We start from the raw sequence: 22,086 nt of genomic DNA, 5'->3' as shown, positions 1-22,086 counted from the left end.
CAGTGGACATGCACCTACGATGACAATTTCAGACCCCTCCATGATTTCCAAGTGGGAGAACTTGCAAAATAGCAGGGTGTTCAAATACATATTTTCCTCACTGTATTTTGTAATTAACCTCAAATATATCATTTTATACATATAGTCAGTATTTTTAAATGTTATGTAATGTGAATGAGCAGTGTCTTTTGCCCTGTGTGCAACTTGTGTTTTTGAATATTTTTTTCCAGCCACCCTGATGACTAATATATTCCCCAAACCCTCCTTTTTGAAAAAAATGTTGGTCTACTACAGGAATATCTGTCCTTTAGTTCATTCCATTGTACAAGTCATCCAACCAGTTCAAATCCTAGCTTACCTCATACTGTCTGCGAACGTCAGCATGGTCAGCCATCTGATCACTCCAGTCCTGTTTAAGGATCTTGTTCTGCTCTTCCCTCATGTACGCCACCTCCTTCTCACAGTCCTGCATGTAGTCGTACAGGCTGTTGAGATAGTGACGTCTCCATTTTGAGTTATCCTGAAACATTGAAAATGCTAAATGAGAACTTTTCCATTCTCTCTCTGGCACCAACAGTATCTCTTAAAATTTTCAAAAATCTTCCATTTATTCAATATCAGTCATAATGTGAATGTTTTCTTACCAGTACGTTAGCATATTGCTTCTTAATGGCAGCATATTCCTCCTGTAACAACATGAGGGATGTAACGTTTTGTGATGAAAGGGTTAGTTCACTCAAAAATGAAAATTCTGTCATCAATTACTCGCCCAGTTGTTCCAAACCCATAAGACATGCTCATTTTTGAAACACAAATGAGATTTCTGTTCATCCATTGCAGGTCCACAAAACCAAAAATTTTACACTTCAGAATGTGCATTGGTGAATGTTAATATGAAAATAAAAGACTGAAATAAATTTGTTCATCATATGAAGAGAATGTGGCTTGGATTAAACCATTTGATTCATAGTGATTATTTTTTAAATGTCTTTATGAACTTTTTGAAACATCAATGTTTTAGTTTTGTGAACCTTAAATGGAAGACAGAAACAAGGAACAAGGAGTACTTGATGACATTTTTTCTTTTTCAGGAATTTTCCTTTATTTTTTCTTCCCAAAGTAAAGGCTGAGGTAACGAGGAATGCATGTCTTGGTAACAAAAAAATTGCCCAGTTGGTGAAAGCTGCTCACCTGAGAGCTGGTTGATCCAGGGCATAGCTGGTTGTTGTAAGACTCAATTTCCTTATGAAGGATGTTATGAGCTGCAATCTGCTTCTTCAGGTCAGCCATAGAGGGGCCATACTCCTCTTTGCTTGCATCTTTCTGTAATATTCCGTATTCAGAAATACTAATTAATTACCATAATCTGGCTTTTACTGCATTTGCTGGCAAAGATATTATAAATCGAAATAAGATGTATATTTGCTTTAAGATTTATCTTTGCTTTAATGTCTGTAATATCTGTATTTATAAATTTTTTCCTCAGCTATGGAGCTCAAACTTCTACCACATATTTATCTGCCACAAATTAACGTCGTTTGATATCTATACAGCTTACCGTGGAACTTTGAACATGGATCAGTTTAACTTTTGTATGAATTTAATATGAAGATCAAATTTTTGACAATTCACCACTTCATGTGTTTTCACTAATCAGATCGCTATCCAATTGTGAAAAGACCAGGTGTAAATGCCTTCTGTAGCGTATTAGAGACTGACTGTAGCCTAATCACTCAAGCCAATTCAGGAAGTAGTTTGAAGACATATTCTAGATGTGACTCAGCTAAATTAAATGGGATCTAGATGTCAAAGCCTCCCAAAATGACAAAAAATAAAAGTGTGAAAGCATGTTACATCTGCTTCTGGTAACCAAATTCCACAATCCTACTTCGGAGAGGAGTGTATCGGAGAGGAATGCAAACTGGCGCAAATGAAATTGAATGTTCAGCATGGCATCCCACATTTATCTTCATTAAAATCTTCATGAGTAATATTTTTTTTCTCACCAGTGCTTATTTAGCTATTTCTCCCATTATGATCTTTTATTTAGGGCTGATGATAAACAAAAAGCAGCACATAACATTGTTTTTTTTTAGCTTTTGTGAAGTGAACTCCATTGAATTTACATACAGTGTGGTTACTGGCTAGATTTGGTAGAGGAGATGGGAGAGGGATGCTGGGTGGGACCATCGAAGATGCAGCAGACTTGGAGCTGGGCAGGACAAGTGGAACACAGGAGCCTTGGAACTGGGCGGGACCAGCGGAGACACAGGAGCCTTGGGGTTGGGCGGGACCAGCGGAGACACAGGAGCCTTGGGGCTGGACAGCAACAGCAGTGTTGAAGTAGACTTGGCTTGGGAATAGGAGGGAACCCGGGCATCCATTATATTGACCGTGCTGGTTGGCATGGATAAAATCCATCTCCACACCTTAAAATTCCACTAAAATCCCCACTGGGATGGCCATGGGTACCAGCTCTCACACCTGATCAGACACGACGACTGGCTCAGGGATGAGTAGGGCTTCTGGCTCTGGGTGACATTCTCTATCCATGGCAGGTCCTTGGTGGGCTCTGGCTGTTGACTCAGGGTGGGCACTGGCTCAGGTTCTGGGTCTACTGTCGACCCTGGCTCTGTGACTGTGGTGAGTTGGGTAAGGGGTTGTCTTGATTCGGGGTCTGCTGCAATCATTGGCTCTGGCTCAGTGGTAGGTGCGAGGAAGGATGGAGAAGGACCAGAGAGGACTTCCAAGGCAGATTGTAAATAACCATAAGTATATTTTGTTACAGAAAAGGTGATTGTCTTTTATTTTTAAATGTTTTGTATTGAAATGGTTGACTTCCGGTCTTAAGCTACGTGCTTTTGTTTTCTTTTTGAATGCGCGCTCCCAAGCTTGCGCAGTTTATAGCATATAGCTTGTTATCCCAAATACGGCAATAACTTCGACACGGAGACCTGGTAAACGTTGAATTTCATACTTGCAGCCCCTCCGAAGAGGCAAAAGGTGTGTTAATTAAATCAGTTGAGATATGAGCATTTTGTCTGTTAATATGTTCGTTTTTGCACAAATGTAAGACACCATGTGAATGTGAACAACAATGCTAGCTGATCAGTTACATGTTTTGTATACATTTCAGCTCTTACGTTGGTAATATGTTGAATGGATTAAGGTTCATAAAGGATTAAACATCATAAAACCATCAGTAAAAGTCTCATCCTTGTTCGGAACCATGCTACAGTAAGAGCTTCACCTCAGTGTGCTACATTGAGCAGCCCGTGAATTCTAAGGACAGCGGCAACAGCACAGGCAGCCAGCTACAAAAACACGGAAAATGGACGGCATCGAAGAGCAAACACGTAAGCTACAAACCGAAATCAATGAAACGAGAGCTTTATTACATCAAGGAGATACAGAGAGCATGTCAAGGCAGGAATTAAAGGACGATATTGAACGCAAAGAAAAACAATTAGCTGAACTCCATAAAATGGAGGCTGCATGCGACCGAGTTATCATTACCCAGGCGTTTAGAGTGGCCTAGTGTGTTAACGGAGAAAATGCTAGCCTTCCAAAAAGTCGAACTGATTAAAAAGGACAAAAAACTGCTAAGTCTCTATGAACAATGGAAAGGGCTAATCAGAACATCCAGAGAAAGCCTAAAGAATGACTTATCAGAGCACAAGTTGTGTGCAATGGCCGATGACACTGAAAAAGGTTTGAACATATGTCATCCTCTGACACAAGATGCAAAATGGACTCCTGTGAAGCAGTAACTAAGGACATTATGAACGTATAACAGCAATAGACGGTGATTTTGAAGCAGATAGAGAAAGGCAACGCCTTCATCAGCTACTGTCATACCAGTACGCCCGCTCCATCTAGTGTCGGTAAGCAGTCGGACACTTCAAGCATCGCAGCCAAAAGGATTGATGCAGCTGCGAAGTTGGCTGCAAAGGAAGCAGAATATAAAATTGTGCAGGAAGAAATTAAAGAAAAGGAAAAAATGAAAGATACAGAATCTGAACTTGAGCATTTAAAGGCAGAAAGGGGAATGCAAGCTGGTCGCGCAAAATTTGCGATCTACGACAGAGAAATGAACTTGGATATGGACAATCCACAAATACAACCAAATAATATGCCTTTCTCTGTTGACCACCAATCTGTTAATGAAGCACCAGCTCTCTCTAGTGGCTTACCACCATTAATGCTAGAAAACAATGTGTCTATCCATATGTCAAATCACACGGTGAACAATCCAAACCCTCAAATTGTCACTCAAGCACCTCCCAAGGACATTTCCCAGTTGGCCCAAGCAATTCAAAACAGTATAGCCATAAACACAATCCCAGTGCCAATGCCCACAGTGTTCAGCGGAGATTCAATTAACTACATTGAATGGAAGGCTTCATTCTCTTCACTTGTGGACTGCAAAGGCATCTCACCTGCTGATAAACCTCACTTGCTCAAAAGGTACGTCACAGGCCCAGCACAAAAATGGACTGCGTGTGAGAGGTTATGACTCAGACATTTGCATCGACCTACCCCCCGCATATACCAAAGACTTTATTCCAGTTAACTATGACAACATACCCACTAGTGACAGAGCAAAACAATGGCCCCACCTGACAGAAATTGCTGATAAGATACCACCTCTTCTGAGTTGTGATGTTGGACTCCTTATCGGATTTAACTGTCCCAGAACTTTAGCTCCAAGACAAGTTCTACTAGGAGAAGGTGAGGAGCCATATGCCATCCGCACAGACCTAGGGTGGAGTATCTTTGGAGGCTCCACACCAGCGCTCAATGAAACTCAGTCAAGTTTGTGTCATAGAATCACAATAAAGGAATTACCCCCTGTAACTCCCATGGACGTGATTAATGTGCTAGAGTCAGATTTTAAGGACACAAAGGCAAGCGACAAAACAGTCTCACAAGAGGATCTCATCTTTTTGGACAAGCTCAAGGAGGGAATAAGGAAAAACGAACAAGGACACTGTGAGATGCCTCTACCATTCAGACAAAGGCCACACTTACCCAACAACAGAAAGCTTGCTGAAATCAGACTCAAACACTTAAAGCGAAAGTTCAACAAAGATGAAAAGTACAAAAGAGACTATATAAGTTACATGAAAGAAATTATTGAAAGGGGTGACGTCGAAGAAGTACACAATGAAGGAAAACAAGGTGAACAATGGTATATTCCCCATCACAGGATTTATCACCCCAAAAAGCCCACTAAACTTCGTGTTGTGTTCGATTGTCGACAGAGATTACCTGAGTTTTCTGTGGTGGAAAAACGGCAACACAGAGACACAGCCATGGGTATACAGAATGAATGTACATCTTTTCAGTGCGTCATCATCTCCAGGGTGTGCAAATTAATGATTAAAGTATTTAGCTAAAGAACACTGTCACACACATCCTGTAGGATCTGAGTTCATGGAAAAGGACTTTTATGTGGACGACGGAGTCACAAGCACAGACACAGTTGAAAAGGCAATACAGCTCGCACAAGAGGCCACAGAGATATGCAAGCAAGGAGGGCTCCGTCTACACAAATTTATCTCAAATAGCCCTGCTGTTCTACAAAGCATCCCACCGCTAGCATGTGCAGTAGAGACAAAAACAAAGGACTTAACATTCAAAGACATGCCACAAGAAAGGGCCTTAGGCATCCAATGGAACGTTGAAAGGGACTGTTTCAGATTTGACAACACTTTAAAAGACCAACCAGCAACACGTAGAGGCATCTTATCTACTGTTGCATCCATCTACGACCCCCTTGGCTTCCTGGCGCCATATGTGCTTCACGGAAAAAGGATCCTGCAGGAAATGTGTCCCCAAGGTATCAACTGGGACGACGCCCTGCCAGAAGCACTGAGGCCAAGGTGGGAGAGCTGGCAACGTGACTTTGCCAACTTAGACAAGGTAAACATAACTCGTTGTTACTTTCCTGCTAGTTTCGGTGAGCTTAAAAAAATAGAGTTGCACCACTTTTCGGATGCGAGCACGAGTGGTTATGGACAATGCATCTATTTAAGAGCCAAAAACGTTAAAGAGGAGATTCACTGTTCACTGGTAATAGCCAAAGCCCGTGTTTCTCCTACCAAGTTGACTACAATCCCCAGACTTGAGCTAACTGCAGCTGTAGTTTCAGTCTCAGTTAGTAACTTGTTGAGAGATGAACTCTGCTACGCTCAAGTCAAAGAGTATTTCTGGACTGATTCAAAGGTAGTTTTGGGCTACGTAAACAATGAGGCGCATCGTTTCCATACTTTTGTAGCGAATAGAGTCCAAAAGATTCGCCAAAGTACAAACCCTCAGCAATGGTTTTATGTGCCATCTGAAGAGAACCCAGCCGATAGTGCATCTAGGGGTAAATCGGTCACTGAGCTTCTCTCATCCAACTGGCCCCTCCTTTCTCTGGGAGAGGGACCTGCCCACAACACAAAGTGTAGAGCTGGAACCGTCTCTTGGAGATCCAGAAGTCAGAAAAACACAGACAATGATAACCAAAGTTACAGTGACATTTAGCCTTGCAGAACGTTTGTCCAAGTTCTCGTCATGGTCCAAACCAGTCAAAGCTGTAGCACGTCTCATAAGAAGGGCCAAGAAAGTAAAATCAAATGCACCGGCTACAGTGAGTGAACAAGAAAGTGCAGTGCATGTCATCATTCAGGATGTACAAAAACAAACATATGGAAAAGAGATAAAACTGTTAAACAAAGGCAACCAGCTTCTACATCACAACAAACTGTTCCACTTAGACATTTTCAGGGACACGGACGGTCTCATCAAGGTTGGAGGGAGACTTTCATCTATCAAGGAGTCTTTCAAACACCCTATTGTGATTCCAAAGGAACATCATGTGACCAAACTCATAATAGCTCACTGTCACGACAAAGTAAAACACCAAGGAAAAGGCTTCACCATAAACGAAATCAGATCCAGTGGCTACTGGATCCCAGGGATGAGCAGAACCGTTGCTTCTTTCATCCGCCAATGTGTCATCTGTCACAGACTTCGCAAAGCTCCGGAGGGCCAGAGAATGAGCGACCTACCTGTAGAACGCTTAGAGCCCTCTCCGCCCTTTACATACTGCGGTATGGACTGTTTTGGCCCTTTTGTAACTACAGAAGGCCGAAAACAACATAAACGGTATGGACTTTTATTCACTTGCTTTTGCTCCCGCGCCATTCACATTGAGCTATTAGAGGACTTATCCACTGACACATTCATTAATGCATTGAGGTGTTTCATTGCTATCAGAGGTGCAATTCGCCAAATCCAATGTGATCAGGGAACAAACTTTGTTGGTGAAAAGAATGAGTTTAAAGCTGCCCTAAGTGAACTGGACACCCAAAGACTGAGTGCTTATCTGTCCCAAAAACAGTGCGACTTTGTGATGAATGCACCTCATTCCAGTCACGCAGGTGGAGTGTGGGAGCGCCAGATAAGGACTGTGAGAAGTGTATTGAATACTACTCTGTCCCTTGCGCATGGTAGACTTAATGATGCTTCATTAAGGACTTTATTCTATGAAGCTATGGCCATAGTCAATAGTCGCCCACTGACTGTAGACAACCTTAACAACCCTGACAGCTTGGAACCACTTACCCCTAACCACCTGCTCCACATGAAATCCAGCACAACACTGCCCCCACCTGGTGCCTTCCCAAAGGAGGACCTCTATGGAGCAAAGAGATGGTGTCGTGTGCAGTTTTTGACTGAGCAGTTCTGGTGCCAGTGGAGGCGTGAGTATCTGCACAACATTATTGCTAGGTTGCGCTGGCACTTACCAAAAAGAAATCTAAGAGTAGGTGATGTTGTGTTGGACATTGATAAACTGTCACCCAGAGGTGAATGGAGACTTGCCAGAGTCCTGGAGACTGTTACCGGCAAGGACGGACTCGTGAGAAGAGTGAAAATCTCCTTTGGAGATAAGAGACTGAATAACAAAGGTCAACGCAGTAATAAGCTTTCTAGTGTAGAGCGTCCTGTGCAAAAGCTAATTCTGATATTAGAATGTTCATAAGCTGATTAAGAGAAATGGTTATTTCATGTTGAAAATTCTTCGTTGTTGTTATCCTGATATAACAATGTGTTCATGCTACACAGATGATGTCTCTGAGATGAAGACACCAGGAGGAATGGAGTAGGCTTGGGAGGCTACAACTGATGGGCAATGGTGTTTTCCTCCTCTTCGCCTACTGTGAGTTAACTATTGGAGCTTACGGTGTAGCTCTCCAGCTTACAGGGAGATTGCTGGAGAATCACTAGTAGGTCGCTGGAGTATCACAGGGAGATCCAAAAGGTATGTAGAGTGGGTAAGTAGTCTGTTGTCCGTAGTTGGGACCAGACAAAGAGTAACTGAGGTGTACGCTCTCATCCTGGTACAGATTGGAGTGCTGATGGGAAATAGGTGTGGGTGATGACCAAGGAAGTGTAGGTGATAAACAAGAGGGATGCTGGGAAATGCAATCTTTGACTAGATGACTGGACTGTTGAAGATGGACAGATGGAGAGCATACGTACACGATTGCGCAATCTCAATAGTATAGCAATCTGATTGACGCATGAAGAGACCAAGTGTTACAATTGTGTCAACTGTCAGTAGACCACCCTTTTTTATTGCAATCGTTTTGGGTGCAGTAGAAGTGCCAAATTAAACGAGAATCTGCTGATGATAGCAATTCTGTCATTTAACTTGAAATTTTTGAAATTATCTACAGTACCTCTTACAGTGTCTTAATATTGTGTGTTAATATGACAATTACTTTTGATTGTAAGTACAAAAGAAAATAATTAGTTTGTTCTTAGATTAGATTCTCTCTGTCTCTCATTCTCTTTGTGTGCATATTCATGTGTTTTCTGACCTGTTTTTGGTTAAGTACCAGAGCCCAGTTAATTCTTGGCTGTAGTTCCACCTCGTTCAATGGCTCATACAGCTCTCGGTAAAGGGAACAATCTTTCAGCCAACGTTCATGAAGGCGACTAACACTAATTAGTGGAAAAAATAGAAAAACACAAATACTATTAGTTTTCAATATAACGATATAAATGAGATAGAACATGTGTATTTTCTATCTCATTACTAATATGTGTAAGTGCAAACTTAGTTTCAATCTTACAGAGCAACAGACTGAGTCATGAACAGGGTGTGAAGGATGCTTTTAGTGTCACTCACTCATTCTCTATTTCTCCTGCCTGAGGGTGTTTCATTTTCTTGGCTTTGTCCATATCCAAGAATAGATCCTTTAGCAGCCCCTCAGCCCGGCCCAAAAGATCTGCTGTTTCCTTCTGATATTGTAATCTCTTATTATTTTTCTCATTGCCAGCATCCTGAGCAAATAGAAGTGGGTGGAACACTTTTATGTTTTTCATTTAAAACTACTAACATATACATGTGCATAATGAAATAGAATATGTTTTCTTACAATGAGCAGCAGCTCTTCTGCACGCAGTACATCTTTCTCAACAGTGTCTGCATTCTTCTGCATACGTGCAATCAGCAAGGCCAGGTTACCAGATCTGTCAGGTCAAAATTAAAAGTTAGGATTCTATGTGCTATAATGGATGGTCAAAGTGGTCACGTCTACACAAGGAAATATGTGTAGAGCATCAAAGAACACGGGATAATCAGACATATCAATAAGATTTACTGTAAATTAAGCCTGTTATTCAGAAGAATTGTTTCAGGCACAAGTGAGGTATAAGAATCTTCACTTGACCAGGGATCCATGTGCCTAGGGATCCCAAGTGTACCTGAGGGGGTCCATAGAGATTACATATATTACATAATACATTTTAAATACATTTATAACTATGAACTAATATAATGTAAGGATGTAAACCAGGGGTGCAAAACTCTAAATAGAGTTAAGTTTCAACTCTAAATTAACAAACCTGATCTAGCTAATCAAGTCCTTCAGGCTTATTTGAAAACTACAAGTATGTGTTGGAGCAGGGTTGGAACTAAACTCTACAGGGCTGTGGCCCTCCCTAATGTAAATGTTTCTAATGAATGTTAATTATAAAGTATTACTGATCAAATTAAGCTTTTATATAGTGAATCCCTGAATGGGCTGAGAATCTGGGTGTGGTATCTCGGTCTTGAAATCCCCTGCATTAGAACTCTACAATTTAGTGTCTCTGAGCACTTCTTTTTATGTTATTATTTTACCTTCTTGAAAAAACAACAATGAATTTGAGAACTCACAGGGTAGAGGCACATTTAAAAAACCTGTTCCTATTAATGGGACCTCTGTGGGATTCCATTTGAAATCCTCATTGGTCATCCCAGTTTATTTAAACAAAAAGCTGCTTTGTTATGTTATGAAACAAAATATTATTTATCTTATGCAGATTAGTGAAAACAAATTTTTTGTTTTTGCTGTCTGTGACACTCCTCTGAATGAAAAATAACTGTCAAACAGATAAAACACATGTGACATTAATGCCTCACCATGTGCTGTTAAATATTGTTCTGAGAAGCTTGCAAGAGATTCAGAGATTATATCATTATATCTCTTCCCCATCATGCCATGCTAGTCCAGAGAGTTCCATCACTCTTCACACACCTTATCTCAACATATCTTCAACTGCCAATACAGCCATTTTTGGACAAGCTTCTAAGACAGAGACCATGTAGGCCAAAATATTTGTGACTAATAGTGGTTTTCCTTTTAAATTTCCACACTTGATTCTGTGGATGTTTTTAAACCAACACACAGGACGACAATGCCCTCATACTGTAGCAGATCTTAAAGAGTTTGATTTCACCAAGTCAGTGACTTTGGGAAATTAAACTTATAACACACAAGGGAAATAATGTTTTGATTTCCTGAAAAGGTTCTAATGTCTAGTTTTATTCCACCTAAAATACCCCTACCAGTCCCACCACTTTTTCCAACATATATTAAAACCACAGAATACAAAGTAAAGAAAAAACTCCATTCCTTTTAAAATGTTTTACTAGAATTATATTGTGTTTGTTTTTGAAATGTCGTGTTTGCATTACCATGATGAAACAATGGACCAACACCCAGCAGCCTAGTGAAGGAACAAGTACGTCAGCCCTTACAGGAACTGAGCTTTGGGAGCAAGGACACACCTCTTTCACTGTTTCTATAAAAACATTTTCCAGATTTACTTTTATTCGATGATCCTGATTTTTGCATATTTTCACATACCTGAGTAACTTCATGCTAACATCTGTATTGTGCTGGTCAGTTGTATCTTCATTACACATGCATTAATCCGATTAGACTAGTGGTGTGTTCAGATGGGACTGAGACATAAATTCTGAGATCTAAGAACATGCTTGCAGGTTCTTAAAAGGATGGCTACCATTCTGACATGCAGTATATAGGTGTACTTTTTAATTACATTGCTGGTACATCTATAATGTCTATTTTAAATGTCAGTTTAATATAGAAAACATTGTATTATGTACATAATATTGTATTATGTATTATATTTTCTTGAATTTGTAGTATAAATAAATAAATACATGTAAATAAATACATTTTCCATCATACATAGACAAATAAATGTTTTTACTTAGCAGAGCAAATTGGAATAAACAGATTTTTAACCACTGTAGTATATTTTCAACGGACCATAATAATTCCAGCTTGTGTTTACAAAGCAGAGGTTATATTATTACCAAAACAGTCATCATAAGGGCCCACAGAACTAGGTATCCTTTGTGAAATGTTTCCATTTCCTTCTATTAGTAAACCTATACAAACTAATGATATTGCTGATTTTCACTTCTAATTGGAATGGAGGTGTACAATTTAAAATGAGAATAAAATATGACCAAATATATTGATATATATTCATATATTGGTGGTTGTAGACCCAGCAAAAAACAAACAAAAAAACAAGAGCATTTTTTGATTGTTAAGGTGAAACGTGACAGATTTCAGATCGAAAGTTCTCAGGAATTAAGAATTAACCACCTTTAGACCTTCACTTTCTGGGCTCTGGTTACCTGAGTCTATCTAAAACTGATCTCAGACCTGCCTGAACACAAAACAGAACAGAACCAAGAGTATAAAATAACCAACAATACTCACTGGCTTGTCTTGGAATCATCTTTCACCGTGTTTTCTTTCTTCTTGAACATCCTACACGTTTTAGTGAGGTGAGGTTCACCTTCTCTGTTGCTGGTGTGTGTTTGTGAATCTGTCCTACTTCCGTTTTTCCTTTAGCCCCACAAACTTCTCTGAACACACTTTCTGCCTCTCTAGAACTGTCACAGAGTGGTGAAGTAAAGCTGTTCTTCTGTCTCCACTCCGCCCTGAGAAACAGGTGTTGGGCGACACCCAGGCCACCTCCTTTTGCAGGACCGGGCAGACCAGTTTCACCTTCCCATTTTTCAACGACACACACACATCTCTGTCATTCATCTCACCTTTTTTTAAATTTATTTATTTTTATCGTAATTAAATGTGTCTGTTTTACTGTATATACAAGTATATACATACAAAAGTCATGATATTAACAATAAGCCCAAAATTTGGTTCTATTCACTCTAATCATGTCTGATTTCAGGTGATTTAGTAATTGGTGTATTAAAATTGACCAAATTTTGTTAGATATGTTGCACTTTTGAAGAATTCCTTTTATTAACAGTATCCAACCAATAGTTCATTTAAATCATTTTCAGCAGTGTTCCTTTAATGACACATGTTAAATGTGTAGTATCTGTGAATGTAAGATGGTGTGGAATGTTGTTGGGTCACTTTCTCTCAGCAGGGCTGTGGTAGTTAGCCCACATTTCTAACATGCACCGTCACATGGTAGGGTGTGCCAGAGATTCAGGCCTAATGTCTTGCCCCGGAGTCACTCCCTCTCTCTACCATCCTTACCCAGTTTATTTTTTTTTGCCATTTACCAGGTACAAACTACAGATTTTTTTCTTTTTTTAATGTACAACTTAACCCCAAAAAGTGTTTTGTGACAAAAATGTCAATGGTACTTGGGGTGGGTTGTAACTAATGAAAATATGGACGTCAGTTAAATTTCTTTAGATACTTTCATTGTTAATCAAATTTACATCCCCCCACTAATTTTTCCTAAACTCCAACCTACTTCATTTTTAGCATTTTAATTGAAAAACAGGAAATTAAATATATATATTTTTAAAAATGTTAAACAAATATTTTATTCTAAAACAGCAAACAAGTTAGAATAAATATATAACAGAAACTTTATTCTAGTTTCTGTTATATATTTATTCTAACTTGTTTGCTGTTACAATAAATTTTTATTTTTTTTGCAATTGTTGTGAGCCCTTTAGGAAAAGTGTTATAACACTTCCTTTCTGATCAGTCACCCACCTCAGTCTCTCTTATTTATTAAAAATAAAATAAAATAAATCAGTTTACTTAAAAACTTATGATTTTGTTGAATGTGTCATTGCTGGACTATTTAAGTAAATGTTTGGAGTAGTTTGAGATTAAATAAAGCATGTCACACTGCTTAAATTGACAAATAAACTAGCCAGTTCTTCCCATTGTCTGGAAAGCCAGAAAAAAAAAAATTCATTCAATATGTATTAAAAACATACGGCAAATTAGCGTGAGAGCGCCATAAATTGCGCAAGCTGTTAAATCTGGCCCTAAATATGTTAAATAAAAAACTATCAGAGGACTATAAAAACTATGTACTGATAGTCCTCACACACCATCACAATCATGAGTGATGTTCCATGCAGCTTGATACGTAGAAAAACAAAAGCTTCAACAGAACAGGTAAGGAGTGGCTGGGATTGAAGGAGGATAATTCACATTGGGTGTGGTGCTTCCTCACATACACCAACGGATATCTTATTTTGGGCTGTTAATTAGATGCCTGTCGTCTTCATACAAAAGAAACCAAACAATTGTTGATAGAAATTTAATGGGTTGACGGGGTAAATCTTGCTGATAGTAAAATGTCTTGCATGTGATTCTATGCGTCTTGGCGGTATCAAATTGAACTGAATTAAGGGCTTTCAGATTTCAATGGAATTTTTATCTATGATATATGCACTTAAATGCCCAATAACCTAAACAAATTAACCCATTACCAAATATAATAAAATCCATTCTACAACCAAATATGAGAAAGTAAGCCTTTTAAACTTCAAACTCCCTTATGTGAGATTCCTCAGGCCAGAAATGCATCCTGCCTGGAATGATGTACATGTGCTCAGGAATGTAAAGATGACCAAACGACAACAGAAAGCTGTCAAGAGCTGTGATAAAGATCTACTCGAGACTTCTTTATCTATAGGTAGAAATTGACTAAAGTCTAGTGCAGACAAACATGGACTAGTGGCGTTTGACACTTTTGGTATGTTTACAAACCTGATCTGCATGTATAGAAACACAAGACGACAGAACCTCCAATATTTGACCCAGTTCAAAAACATGGCACATGCAGTGATGACCAGAAACGTTTTTTTTTATTTTTAAATCAGGAGACTTCAAACTAAAAATCGCTCAGTTTTATAATTTAGCATATCCGATCCATTTTAACAGTCTGTCATTATAATGGTGAGATCTCTGATGAAACAACAACAACAACAAAAATAGCAACTCATTTGCAAGTTAAAAGAAATTAGTTAAAATATAGCACAAACTTTTATATAATGTGCTGGGCAGATTGAGATGAGGTCTAGGCAAACAAAGGCATCTTAGTTCAAGAGTTTGATTTAAAAAAAAAAAAAAGACAGACACAACAAACTTTTTACTCTGGATTAAACGGTGTAGTGACACAAGCATTAACGCTGACACTTGGCAGGATTTATATAACACCCTTCTTGCAAGACGAAAACTTTGCATAAACTCTTAATCACTCTTTATAAATCACCTCCAATTCAGTCAATATGAATTTACTACCAAACAGGCTGCACTTACATCTCTTAAATCTATAAAGGCGTGTTTTGGGGGAAATTGTTTGACAGAATAAGGATCCATAACTCTCGGTCTTGAAGAGAGATCTGTTTTCAGATGACTACAAATACAGCCAAACCAAAACCTGGGACTAGATTTAGCTCCCAAAGCCAAAGAAGCCTTTGAAGTAGCCAGTGATGCCACCCTTGCCCTTCTGCTCAACCTTGTCATCAAGAGGTGGTAAAGCCACATGGTTGAGAGCTAGGTCAAAGAAGAGAGGCTTGCATGGAATGGGCTGGAAGTCTGGAGGGAACTGCACCAGATTGGGCTGCTTGCTCAGGAGGGTGGGATCTAGCCGGAAATTATCCAATCGATCAGACAGGGGCTGTAGATAAACCAGAAACACAGATCTTGAATTCAAAGACAAAGAATGTGCTTGTTAAACATTAAACAAAAAAACAAACACCCTGACAGACGTGGTCACTATGAACTAGAAAAAGTTGTCTAAAGTATTTGAAGGAGAGTTATATTTTATCTCATCTCATCTAAGAACTATTCCTTTAAACAAGCCCAGGGCCCATCCCTACCGCAGGACATCATGAACCTGACATACACACACACGCCCAGCAACATTCCACTGTTCTACTCCTTCCCCCTCAACACTTGTGTACCTGGAGAGCAGTTACAAATCAGCATTCCTTGACTAAAACTATAAAATAGACATGATCTTGAGCTTGTGAATAGCAATTAGAAAATATTTTTAAAAGGTTAATAGAACAGTTTTGAATATTTTAATGAATCTAGGGCAAACTAATAATGCCCAATATAAAGGTAAAAACTGAAAAAATTGTTTAGAAAACATTTGCTGAAGTCTTTCCATTTGTCCTCTCCTTACCATGGAATCTTTAATCTGCTGTGGTGGGGGCACCTCAGCAACATCATCTGTGTCTAAAACACAAATACAAATGTCACAGTCAGTTGCAGCTAATGAAGCTTTCAAGACATATGGCCACTGTGTCGGAATTTGTGGATGAGGGCGGAAGGTCAATAAAGTGACTGGTCCCTTGTGGAATGGAAATAGCTGCGGCCATGTTTACACACCTAAGATGGCTGCGGCTTGAAGGGAGTACTTCTCAGCATTGACCTCAGCTATCAACTCCTGGACATCAGGGAGATTCTGAGAGGAAGAAATGGAACAGCATGTGGGCTAAACTGAGTGCAAAAACATTTATCTAGTAGAGCACATTGAATTTCACAATCTATTTGACCTAGTAGAATTGCGAAGCTGAAAGTAAAACTTTGGCTTAAAATACTGACAGACTAAACAACTAAACTGTACACAACTAAAACGTACCAGAAGTAGCTTGGAAAAAGGTCTGGCAGACATATCAAATGTTTATAATATAATATCAGATTTAGACTTCTGTAGCAAAAACAGTTATGTAATAAATTGGTAAGTTTGAGTCATTTCTGTGAATTAAACTATCCATTTAAATTAACCAATTAAAAACTATTTTAAAATTAAACTCTTTAGTAAAAAGTACAAATTGATTCTACTTGTATTGGTACATAAATATTCTCATTGTGTTACTTAAAACAGTGAAAAACTGGAACACAAGCCTTATTTAAACTTTTTGTTGTAATTCTTAATTCTAGTACTAAACGTTCTGATTTGAACTGTCAATAATCAAGGCCGTGGGAACTGCAGCACCCCCCTGCTGACAGCAGCATAACCGCATTGGAAACATTATACGCTATTTAACATTTACTAAAGGTTAACTCACATCAAGACAGACAACTATGACTATAAAGTTTTAAAAATCGTTTTAACACAATAGCTGAGTCCACACCACAATTATAATGACAACAACGAAAATGCCGGACATCACTTTTGACCACTACTGTATATAATCCGATACCATCACAATTTTGTAAGGGAAGTAATGTGTGGTGTTTGGTACCTTAAGGCTGTTATTGAGGCTCTTGGCTTTGGACTGGACCTCTCTGGTATATTTCAGAACCCTTTCATACAGAACCAGAGCTTCACTCCATTTCTTCACCAGAACATAGGACTGAGCTATATAGAAACACCTGTCCAGAGTGCAACGACAAACATTTCAAAACTTCGAACAGAGGGAAAAAAAATTCTAAATGACAGACCATATATGCAAGCACACATAGGCCCGGTTTCTGGAATTAAGATGTTTTAAACCATTCTAAACTCCGTTTGCACCTGAAATTAGAACGGACCTCTTGTGATCGGAAGACCGAAAATGCATAACAGGTGGAAACAGGGCCATACATGTAAGCAGTCTTGTAGATTTAAATCAATAAGAGACTGCAATAAACTCGCCTGTAAGCCTTGTAGACCAGAGTCTTGAGTGCCACTTCTTTCTGAAAGGTGTGATCTTCCTCTAGACCCTGCAGTGATGACAGCTCAGCAAGACTCTGGAAATGAAAGTAGTAGTATAAAAAGAAAAGAAATGAGAATTGTTTGGTGCGTTGCCATTTTGAGGCAACTGAAAGAGACAGTTGTATTTTCAGTATTTTTTTTGTTATTTAAAGGGTGCATTAGTAATATGTGCCTATAGGCGGGTCCACAGCAGCACACAAACATGCCAAAAATGAAAAATAAAAGGATTACAATGTAAAAGATTATTATTTTGTACATAAAGATATGGTGGAATCTGGCTTGTCCCGTAGATGGTCTACTTGCACGCTTTAAACTCGCGCACGAGCAGATCAGTTTCCTCTCTGAAGAAGCATTCAGTCTTTCCGCTTGCAAAATCCACCATGTAAATAGCGAATCTGCCATGTCGCGAGAGCAACTGGCTTTTAAAGGGAATGGGAGATGAGACTAACTGGTTTATTGCACGTTACGCCGAAAACACACCCATTACTCATTAAGAGAATAGGGACAACCCTGATAGACCATGAGCCGGGTGCGCCGACCATTTTTCCCCGTCATTAAATTAGCAAAAGTGGATTCGGACACGCCCTAAGTGCTCTTGCGCTGTGCGCTTTAGACCATGCGCTTGGATCATTAAAATAAGGCCCATTGAGTTAATTCCATTTACAGGAAACGTGCAGCGGTCGCATTACAGTTCCATCACTTCGCCAAATGATTTCACTTATTTTAAAAGGTCTTTACAGCCTACAACAGCTAAAGAAAGACATTGACAATAGAATAAAAATGACTATTGTCGTGACTTTTTTCCCCCAACGAAATTACAAACAAACACACTCGGAAACACTAAACAAGTGCATAGAAACTTGTAAGTGCTAACAGTTTCACAACTGAAAAGCTACTAGGAGTGTGCACATCGACTAATTTGACAGTCATTTAAACAGAAGTTTTGTAACCGACTAGTCTAAAAGTAAGAACCCCTCTAAAGACTTGTGTATATAAGATCCATTTGAAACAATCTATGAATCAAAACAGTCAAATCCCATAATAAATGGTGCTAAATGGCGCATACTTGGCAAATAAAGTTTATTCTGAAGCGCAGTTATTTTTTCGGAGTTGAAGTGAATACGCGATGGGCATTTGCTTGCTTCGGCTATCACCTACGTGGATATGCTGAATTACACATGGCTCTCATAATATTATGCCAGTTAAACATGACACAGCTTACATAGAACTTTTCCATTTTATTTTTAATTCAAAATACTCACGCACCTCATTTGTCTTTTGAGCGATCATTCTGTGCTCTCCGTGAGTAGGCCCTACATCTAAAATAAAACTCTTGGAAAAATAATACCTTAAATATGCAATTTAAAATGCTTTTAAATATAAATGTAACAAAGTTCAAGGCGCTGTGAAGAATGGGGAACCGGTGAATGGTAAACAGAAGTTTTAAAATAAAACTAAAGTAAACAACAGGTGCTTCATAGCCGACTGACGCCCATACATAGACAAAACGCAATGTAAATGTCCCAGGCCTGGTCTTCTCTCGTCTTCCACTGTCATCACTCCTCCTCTTATCCTTCAGAGCTCCTGAGACTCCAGACTGGTACAGCAGTGACTGCTGGAAACTGGTTAAGCGTTCATTAACACTCGCGCCACTGGCCTCACTCCGTTCCCACGGCTCGCGCCCTGCTCTTCACCATAACATTAAAACGACAGTAATTTGAACGAAAAAATCTTGTGTATTTTCTTCTGTGTAATTGACTATTGTTTTCAGTGTTGATTAATAGCAGCTATACCATTTAGTTGACTAGTCTTGCACATCCCTAAAAGCTACATGACATTTCTCAGTAGCAAGATAATAACATTGATGTTTTTGAAGCAGTTCAACTTATAGATTCACTATTAGTAGAAACGCTGCTGCCAATCCCTGTTGAGAGTTGCAGACTCGGATCACTCACATGCTAAATCTTTCTCTCTAATAACTGCATTTGTCTGGACACCAATGGCTCAAGCCTTTGTTAATAGCTCTAAAATTATATCTTGGAATTAGCAACGGAGGCATGGGATAAAATGCAAAAGCAATGCATAAATTATACACAAGATGGTTTTTGTTTCATCAAAGTTTTGTTTGTTTATTTAATGTGATGATAACGGTCATTCTGCAGTACCGACGTTGTGTGCATTAAGTCTTGGAGTGTAAATGCAAAATATAGACCTGACACTTTCTATGTAATGTGTTTGTTGTTTATTTTATTACTAACTTCTCAGATTAGTCACTAAAATTCACATATACATGTAAATTCACAGATTTTCAAATATAAAATAGTTCCAAGCACTGTTTTATGATCTGTCCTGACAGTGATTATTTTTATTTTATGAATCAATAGGCCACCACCAAAGACCAGACCCAAGAAAAATCTTGCAAGAGCATTTTAAACATTTGAACATTGGCTTGTCTTGTCGGTGTGGTAACCGTAATAATGGCCTGGAGTCAATTATTCTGCTTATACTAGACAACAATGCACACCGAGGTGTAACAGTCACTACGCTTTGCATTACCATCTAATTTTTCTAATAATTCAACGGCCCATCATTAATTACTCTTTACATGTTTACAGCGATCTGATCAAAAGTGGTTAGCCTATATGCATGACCATTTCCACCTGATATTAACATGTTTTTTAAATGCGTCTTCTGTGACCACTTGGTGTGACACTCCCTTCTTATTTCATTGAGTGTGGCGCACGAGTATTACTGAATAAACCCATGTTATGCTGCTTATGAGCGAGCAGGAAAGGAAGGAAATTAAAGCAATTAACAGTGCAGCTTCGGCTGTAATCTGGGTGTTTTGGTACAACACAGCAAAGTTTGAAGCAGTTGTTTTCCTGTGCTTTTTTCACAACACGTCCCAGAACGATCACCTGTTAGATGAGTGGGCAGTGAGTTGGCGGTCATTCACTGCATTCCAGGACGCATTCATGACAGATGAGCTTGTACACTACACAAAGCAATGTTTTTGATTCCATTCCCTTCATTACCAACAGATTAGTGGTTCTGCATTTTTTTCCTTTGATACCTTATTTTAAAACACAGATTATATCAGTTTCTTTCTAAGTTTAGAATGTCTACATGTTTTTCACAGTGTAACTATTCTTTCGTTTCAGTCAAGTGACTTTGTTCGTCCGATATACAGAGATAAATTGTCCATGAATGTTAAATTAAGTAAAAATGTTTGGTAACACTATTTTTAAAGGGCCCCTATTATGGATTTTTGAAAATGACCTCTCATGTAGTGTGTAACATAGCTCTAAGTGAATGAAAACATCCTGCAAAGTTTTAAATCTGAAAGTGCACCGTATATAAAGTTATTGTCTTTCAAAAGTAAGAGTCGACTGAGTCATTGAAATTAATTGTTTTTCAAAGAGTCATAAGCCGCTTCGTCGTGATGTCAAGACGAAACATTAGCATATTGCCCGCCCACTTATTGCGCGCACAGACACCAGAGAAAACCTGAACCTCAAACCACAGGGTTCGTACACCTTTTCCAAGGTCAAATTCAAGCACTTTCAAGGTCCATTTTAAAGCTTTTTCCAGCACATAAATTACCAATGCATAGTCAAAATTATTATTTAGTGTTTTTATCACATTAAAAGAGATAATGCTATAAACAGCCAAAATTGTGTTTTGTAATAGCAGAAGGATCAGATATTTAAGCAAATCACAAGTTTTATTTTTCAAAATGTATCACTGTCTAAGTAGATAATGCCTATGAATAATACTTTTCATTATATTAATGTCCAAATATTGCTTCCCAGATAAAGTGATTTTCAGGCAGTACAACTTAAGTAATTTCAAGGGCAGAAAATATGAAGACAGGCTTTGTACAGGCCTTGGTTTTGGGACACATTCTTGAGACAAGGTTTGAACAAAATCTAAGACAGTGCAACAACAACCTGTATTCCATTTTAACACAGAGATAAATCAGGCAGGTGCCTGTGCGCTGTCAGAGTCTTCTATCTCTATCTCTAAAATCTTTTTTTTTTTTTTTTTTCATTGCCAAGACATATACATTTATCTACTGGAATAGCGCAGTGTAAATATTGCATAAGGCCATCCTCAACCTTCCAGTAGGCTACTTGTATGACACTTCACCTGACACGATTTCTGTTCAGCAATGGCTTTTCCTATCACTGCTACGCTGATGACACACAACTCTACCTCTCATTCCAGCCTAACGATCCAACCGTAGCTGATCGTATCTCAGCCTGCCTGACAGACATTTCTGGCTGGATGAAGGACCACCACCTTCAACTAAACCTTACGAAGACAGAGCTGCTTGTGGTCCCGGCCAACCCAACACTTCACCACAACTTCTCCATTCAGCTAGGTTTGTCATCCATAACTCCAAGGTCAGCCAGGAACCTTGGAGTTGTGATTGATGATCAATTGAACTTTACAGACCACATTGCTAGAACTGCCCAGTCCTGCAGATTCGCCTTATACAACATCAGGAGGATCAGGCCCTTCCTATCAGAGTATGCTACACAACTCCTTGTCCAAGCACTTGTTCTATCCAGACTATTGCAATGCTCTCCTGGCAGGTCTTCCAGCTTGCACTATTAAACCTCTGCAACTGATCCAAAATTCTGCAGCTAGAGTGGTCTTTAGCGAGCCGAAGAGAGCACACGTCACTCCTCTCCTCACAAAATTGCACTGGTTGCCAGTTGCCGCTTGCATCAAATTCAAGTCACTGACATTTGCCAACAGAACAACCACTGGCTCTGCTCCCTC

At 39.1% G+C, this 22,086-nt stretch overlaps 3 protein-coding genes across 6 annotated transcripts in view; 1 reads left to right on the top strand and 2 right to left on the bottom strand.

Moving 5' to 3' along the window:
* Nucleotides 1–12,290, bottom strand: part of evpla (envoplakin a) — a 39,670-nt gene extending 27,380 nt beyond the window's left edge. The window contains exons 1-7 of the mRNA XM_082136676.1: nt 12,081–12,290; nt 9,435–9,528; nt 9,185–9,339; nt 8,874–8,997; nt 1,192–1,323; nt 645–686; nt 359–520 (exon numbers count right to left, since the gene is read on the bottom strand). Of these exons, the coding sequence (XP_081992802.1) occupies nt 359–520; nt 645–686; nt 1,192–1,323; nt 8,874–8,997; nt 9,185–9,339; nt 9,435–9,528; nt 12,081–12,130 (759 nt within the window). The 5' untranslated portion in view covers nt 12,131–12,290. The remainder of the gene's footprint in view (nt 1–358; nt 521–644; nt 687–1,191; nt 1,324–8,873; nt 8,998–9,184; nt 9,340–9,434; nt 9,529–12,080) is intronic.
* LOC309474407 (uncharacterized protein) overlaps nt 1–22,086 on the top strand; it is a 328,024-nt gene that overhangs the window by 200,175 nt on the left and 105,763 nt on the right. The gene's annotated exons all lie outside the window — the stretch shown is intronic.
* Nucleotides 14,437–22,086, bottom strand: part of srp68 (signal recognition particle 68) — a 53,097-nt gene continuing 45,447 nt past the window's right edge. For all 3 annotated transcript variants that reach the window (XM_082136868.1, XM_082136867.1, XM_082136869.1), the window contains exons 12-16: nt 17,239–17,333; nt 16,847–16,976; nt 15,987–16,062; nt 15,781–15,833; nt 14,437–15,270 (exon numbers count right to left, since the gene is read on the bottom strand). In XM_082136868.1, coding sequence (XP_081992994.1) covers nt 15,043–15,270; nt 15,781–15,833; nt 15,987–16,062; nt 16,847–16,976; nt 17,239–17,333 — 582 coding nt within the window. In that variant the 3' untranslated portion in view covers nt 14,437–15,042. The remainder of the gene's footprint in view (nt 15,271–15,780; nt 15,834–15,986; nt 16,063–16,846; nt 16,977–17,238; nt 17,334–22,086) is intronic.

The sequence above is a fragment of the Leuciscus leuciscus genome (assembly GCF_965113295.1).
Source record: "Leuciscus leuciscus genome assembly, chromosome: 14".
Lineage (NCBI taxonomy): Eukaryota > Metazoa > Chordata > Actinopteri > Cypriniformes > Leuciscidae > Leuciscus > Leuciscus leuciscus.
The sequence above is the reverse complement of the archived record's forward strand: the minus strand, read 5'-3'. Positions and strand labels throughout refer to the sequence as shown.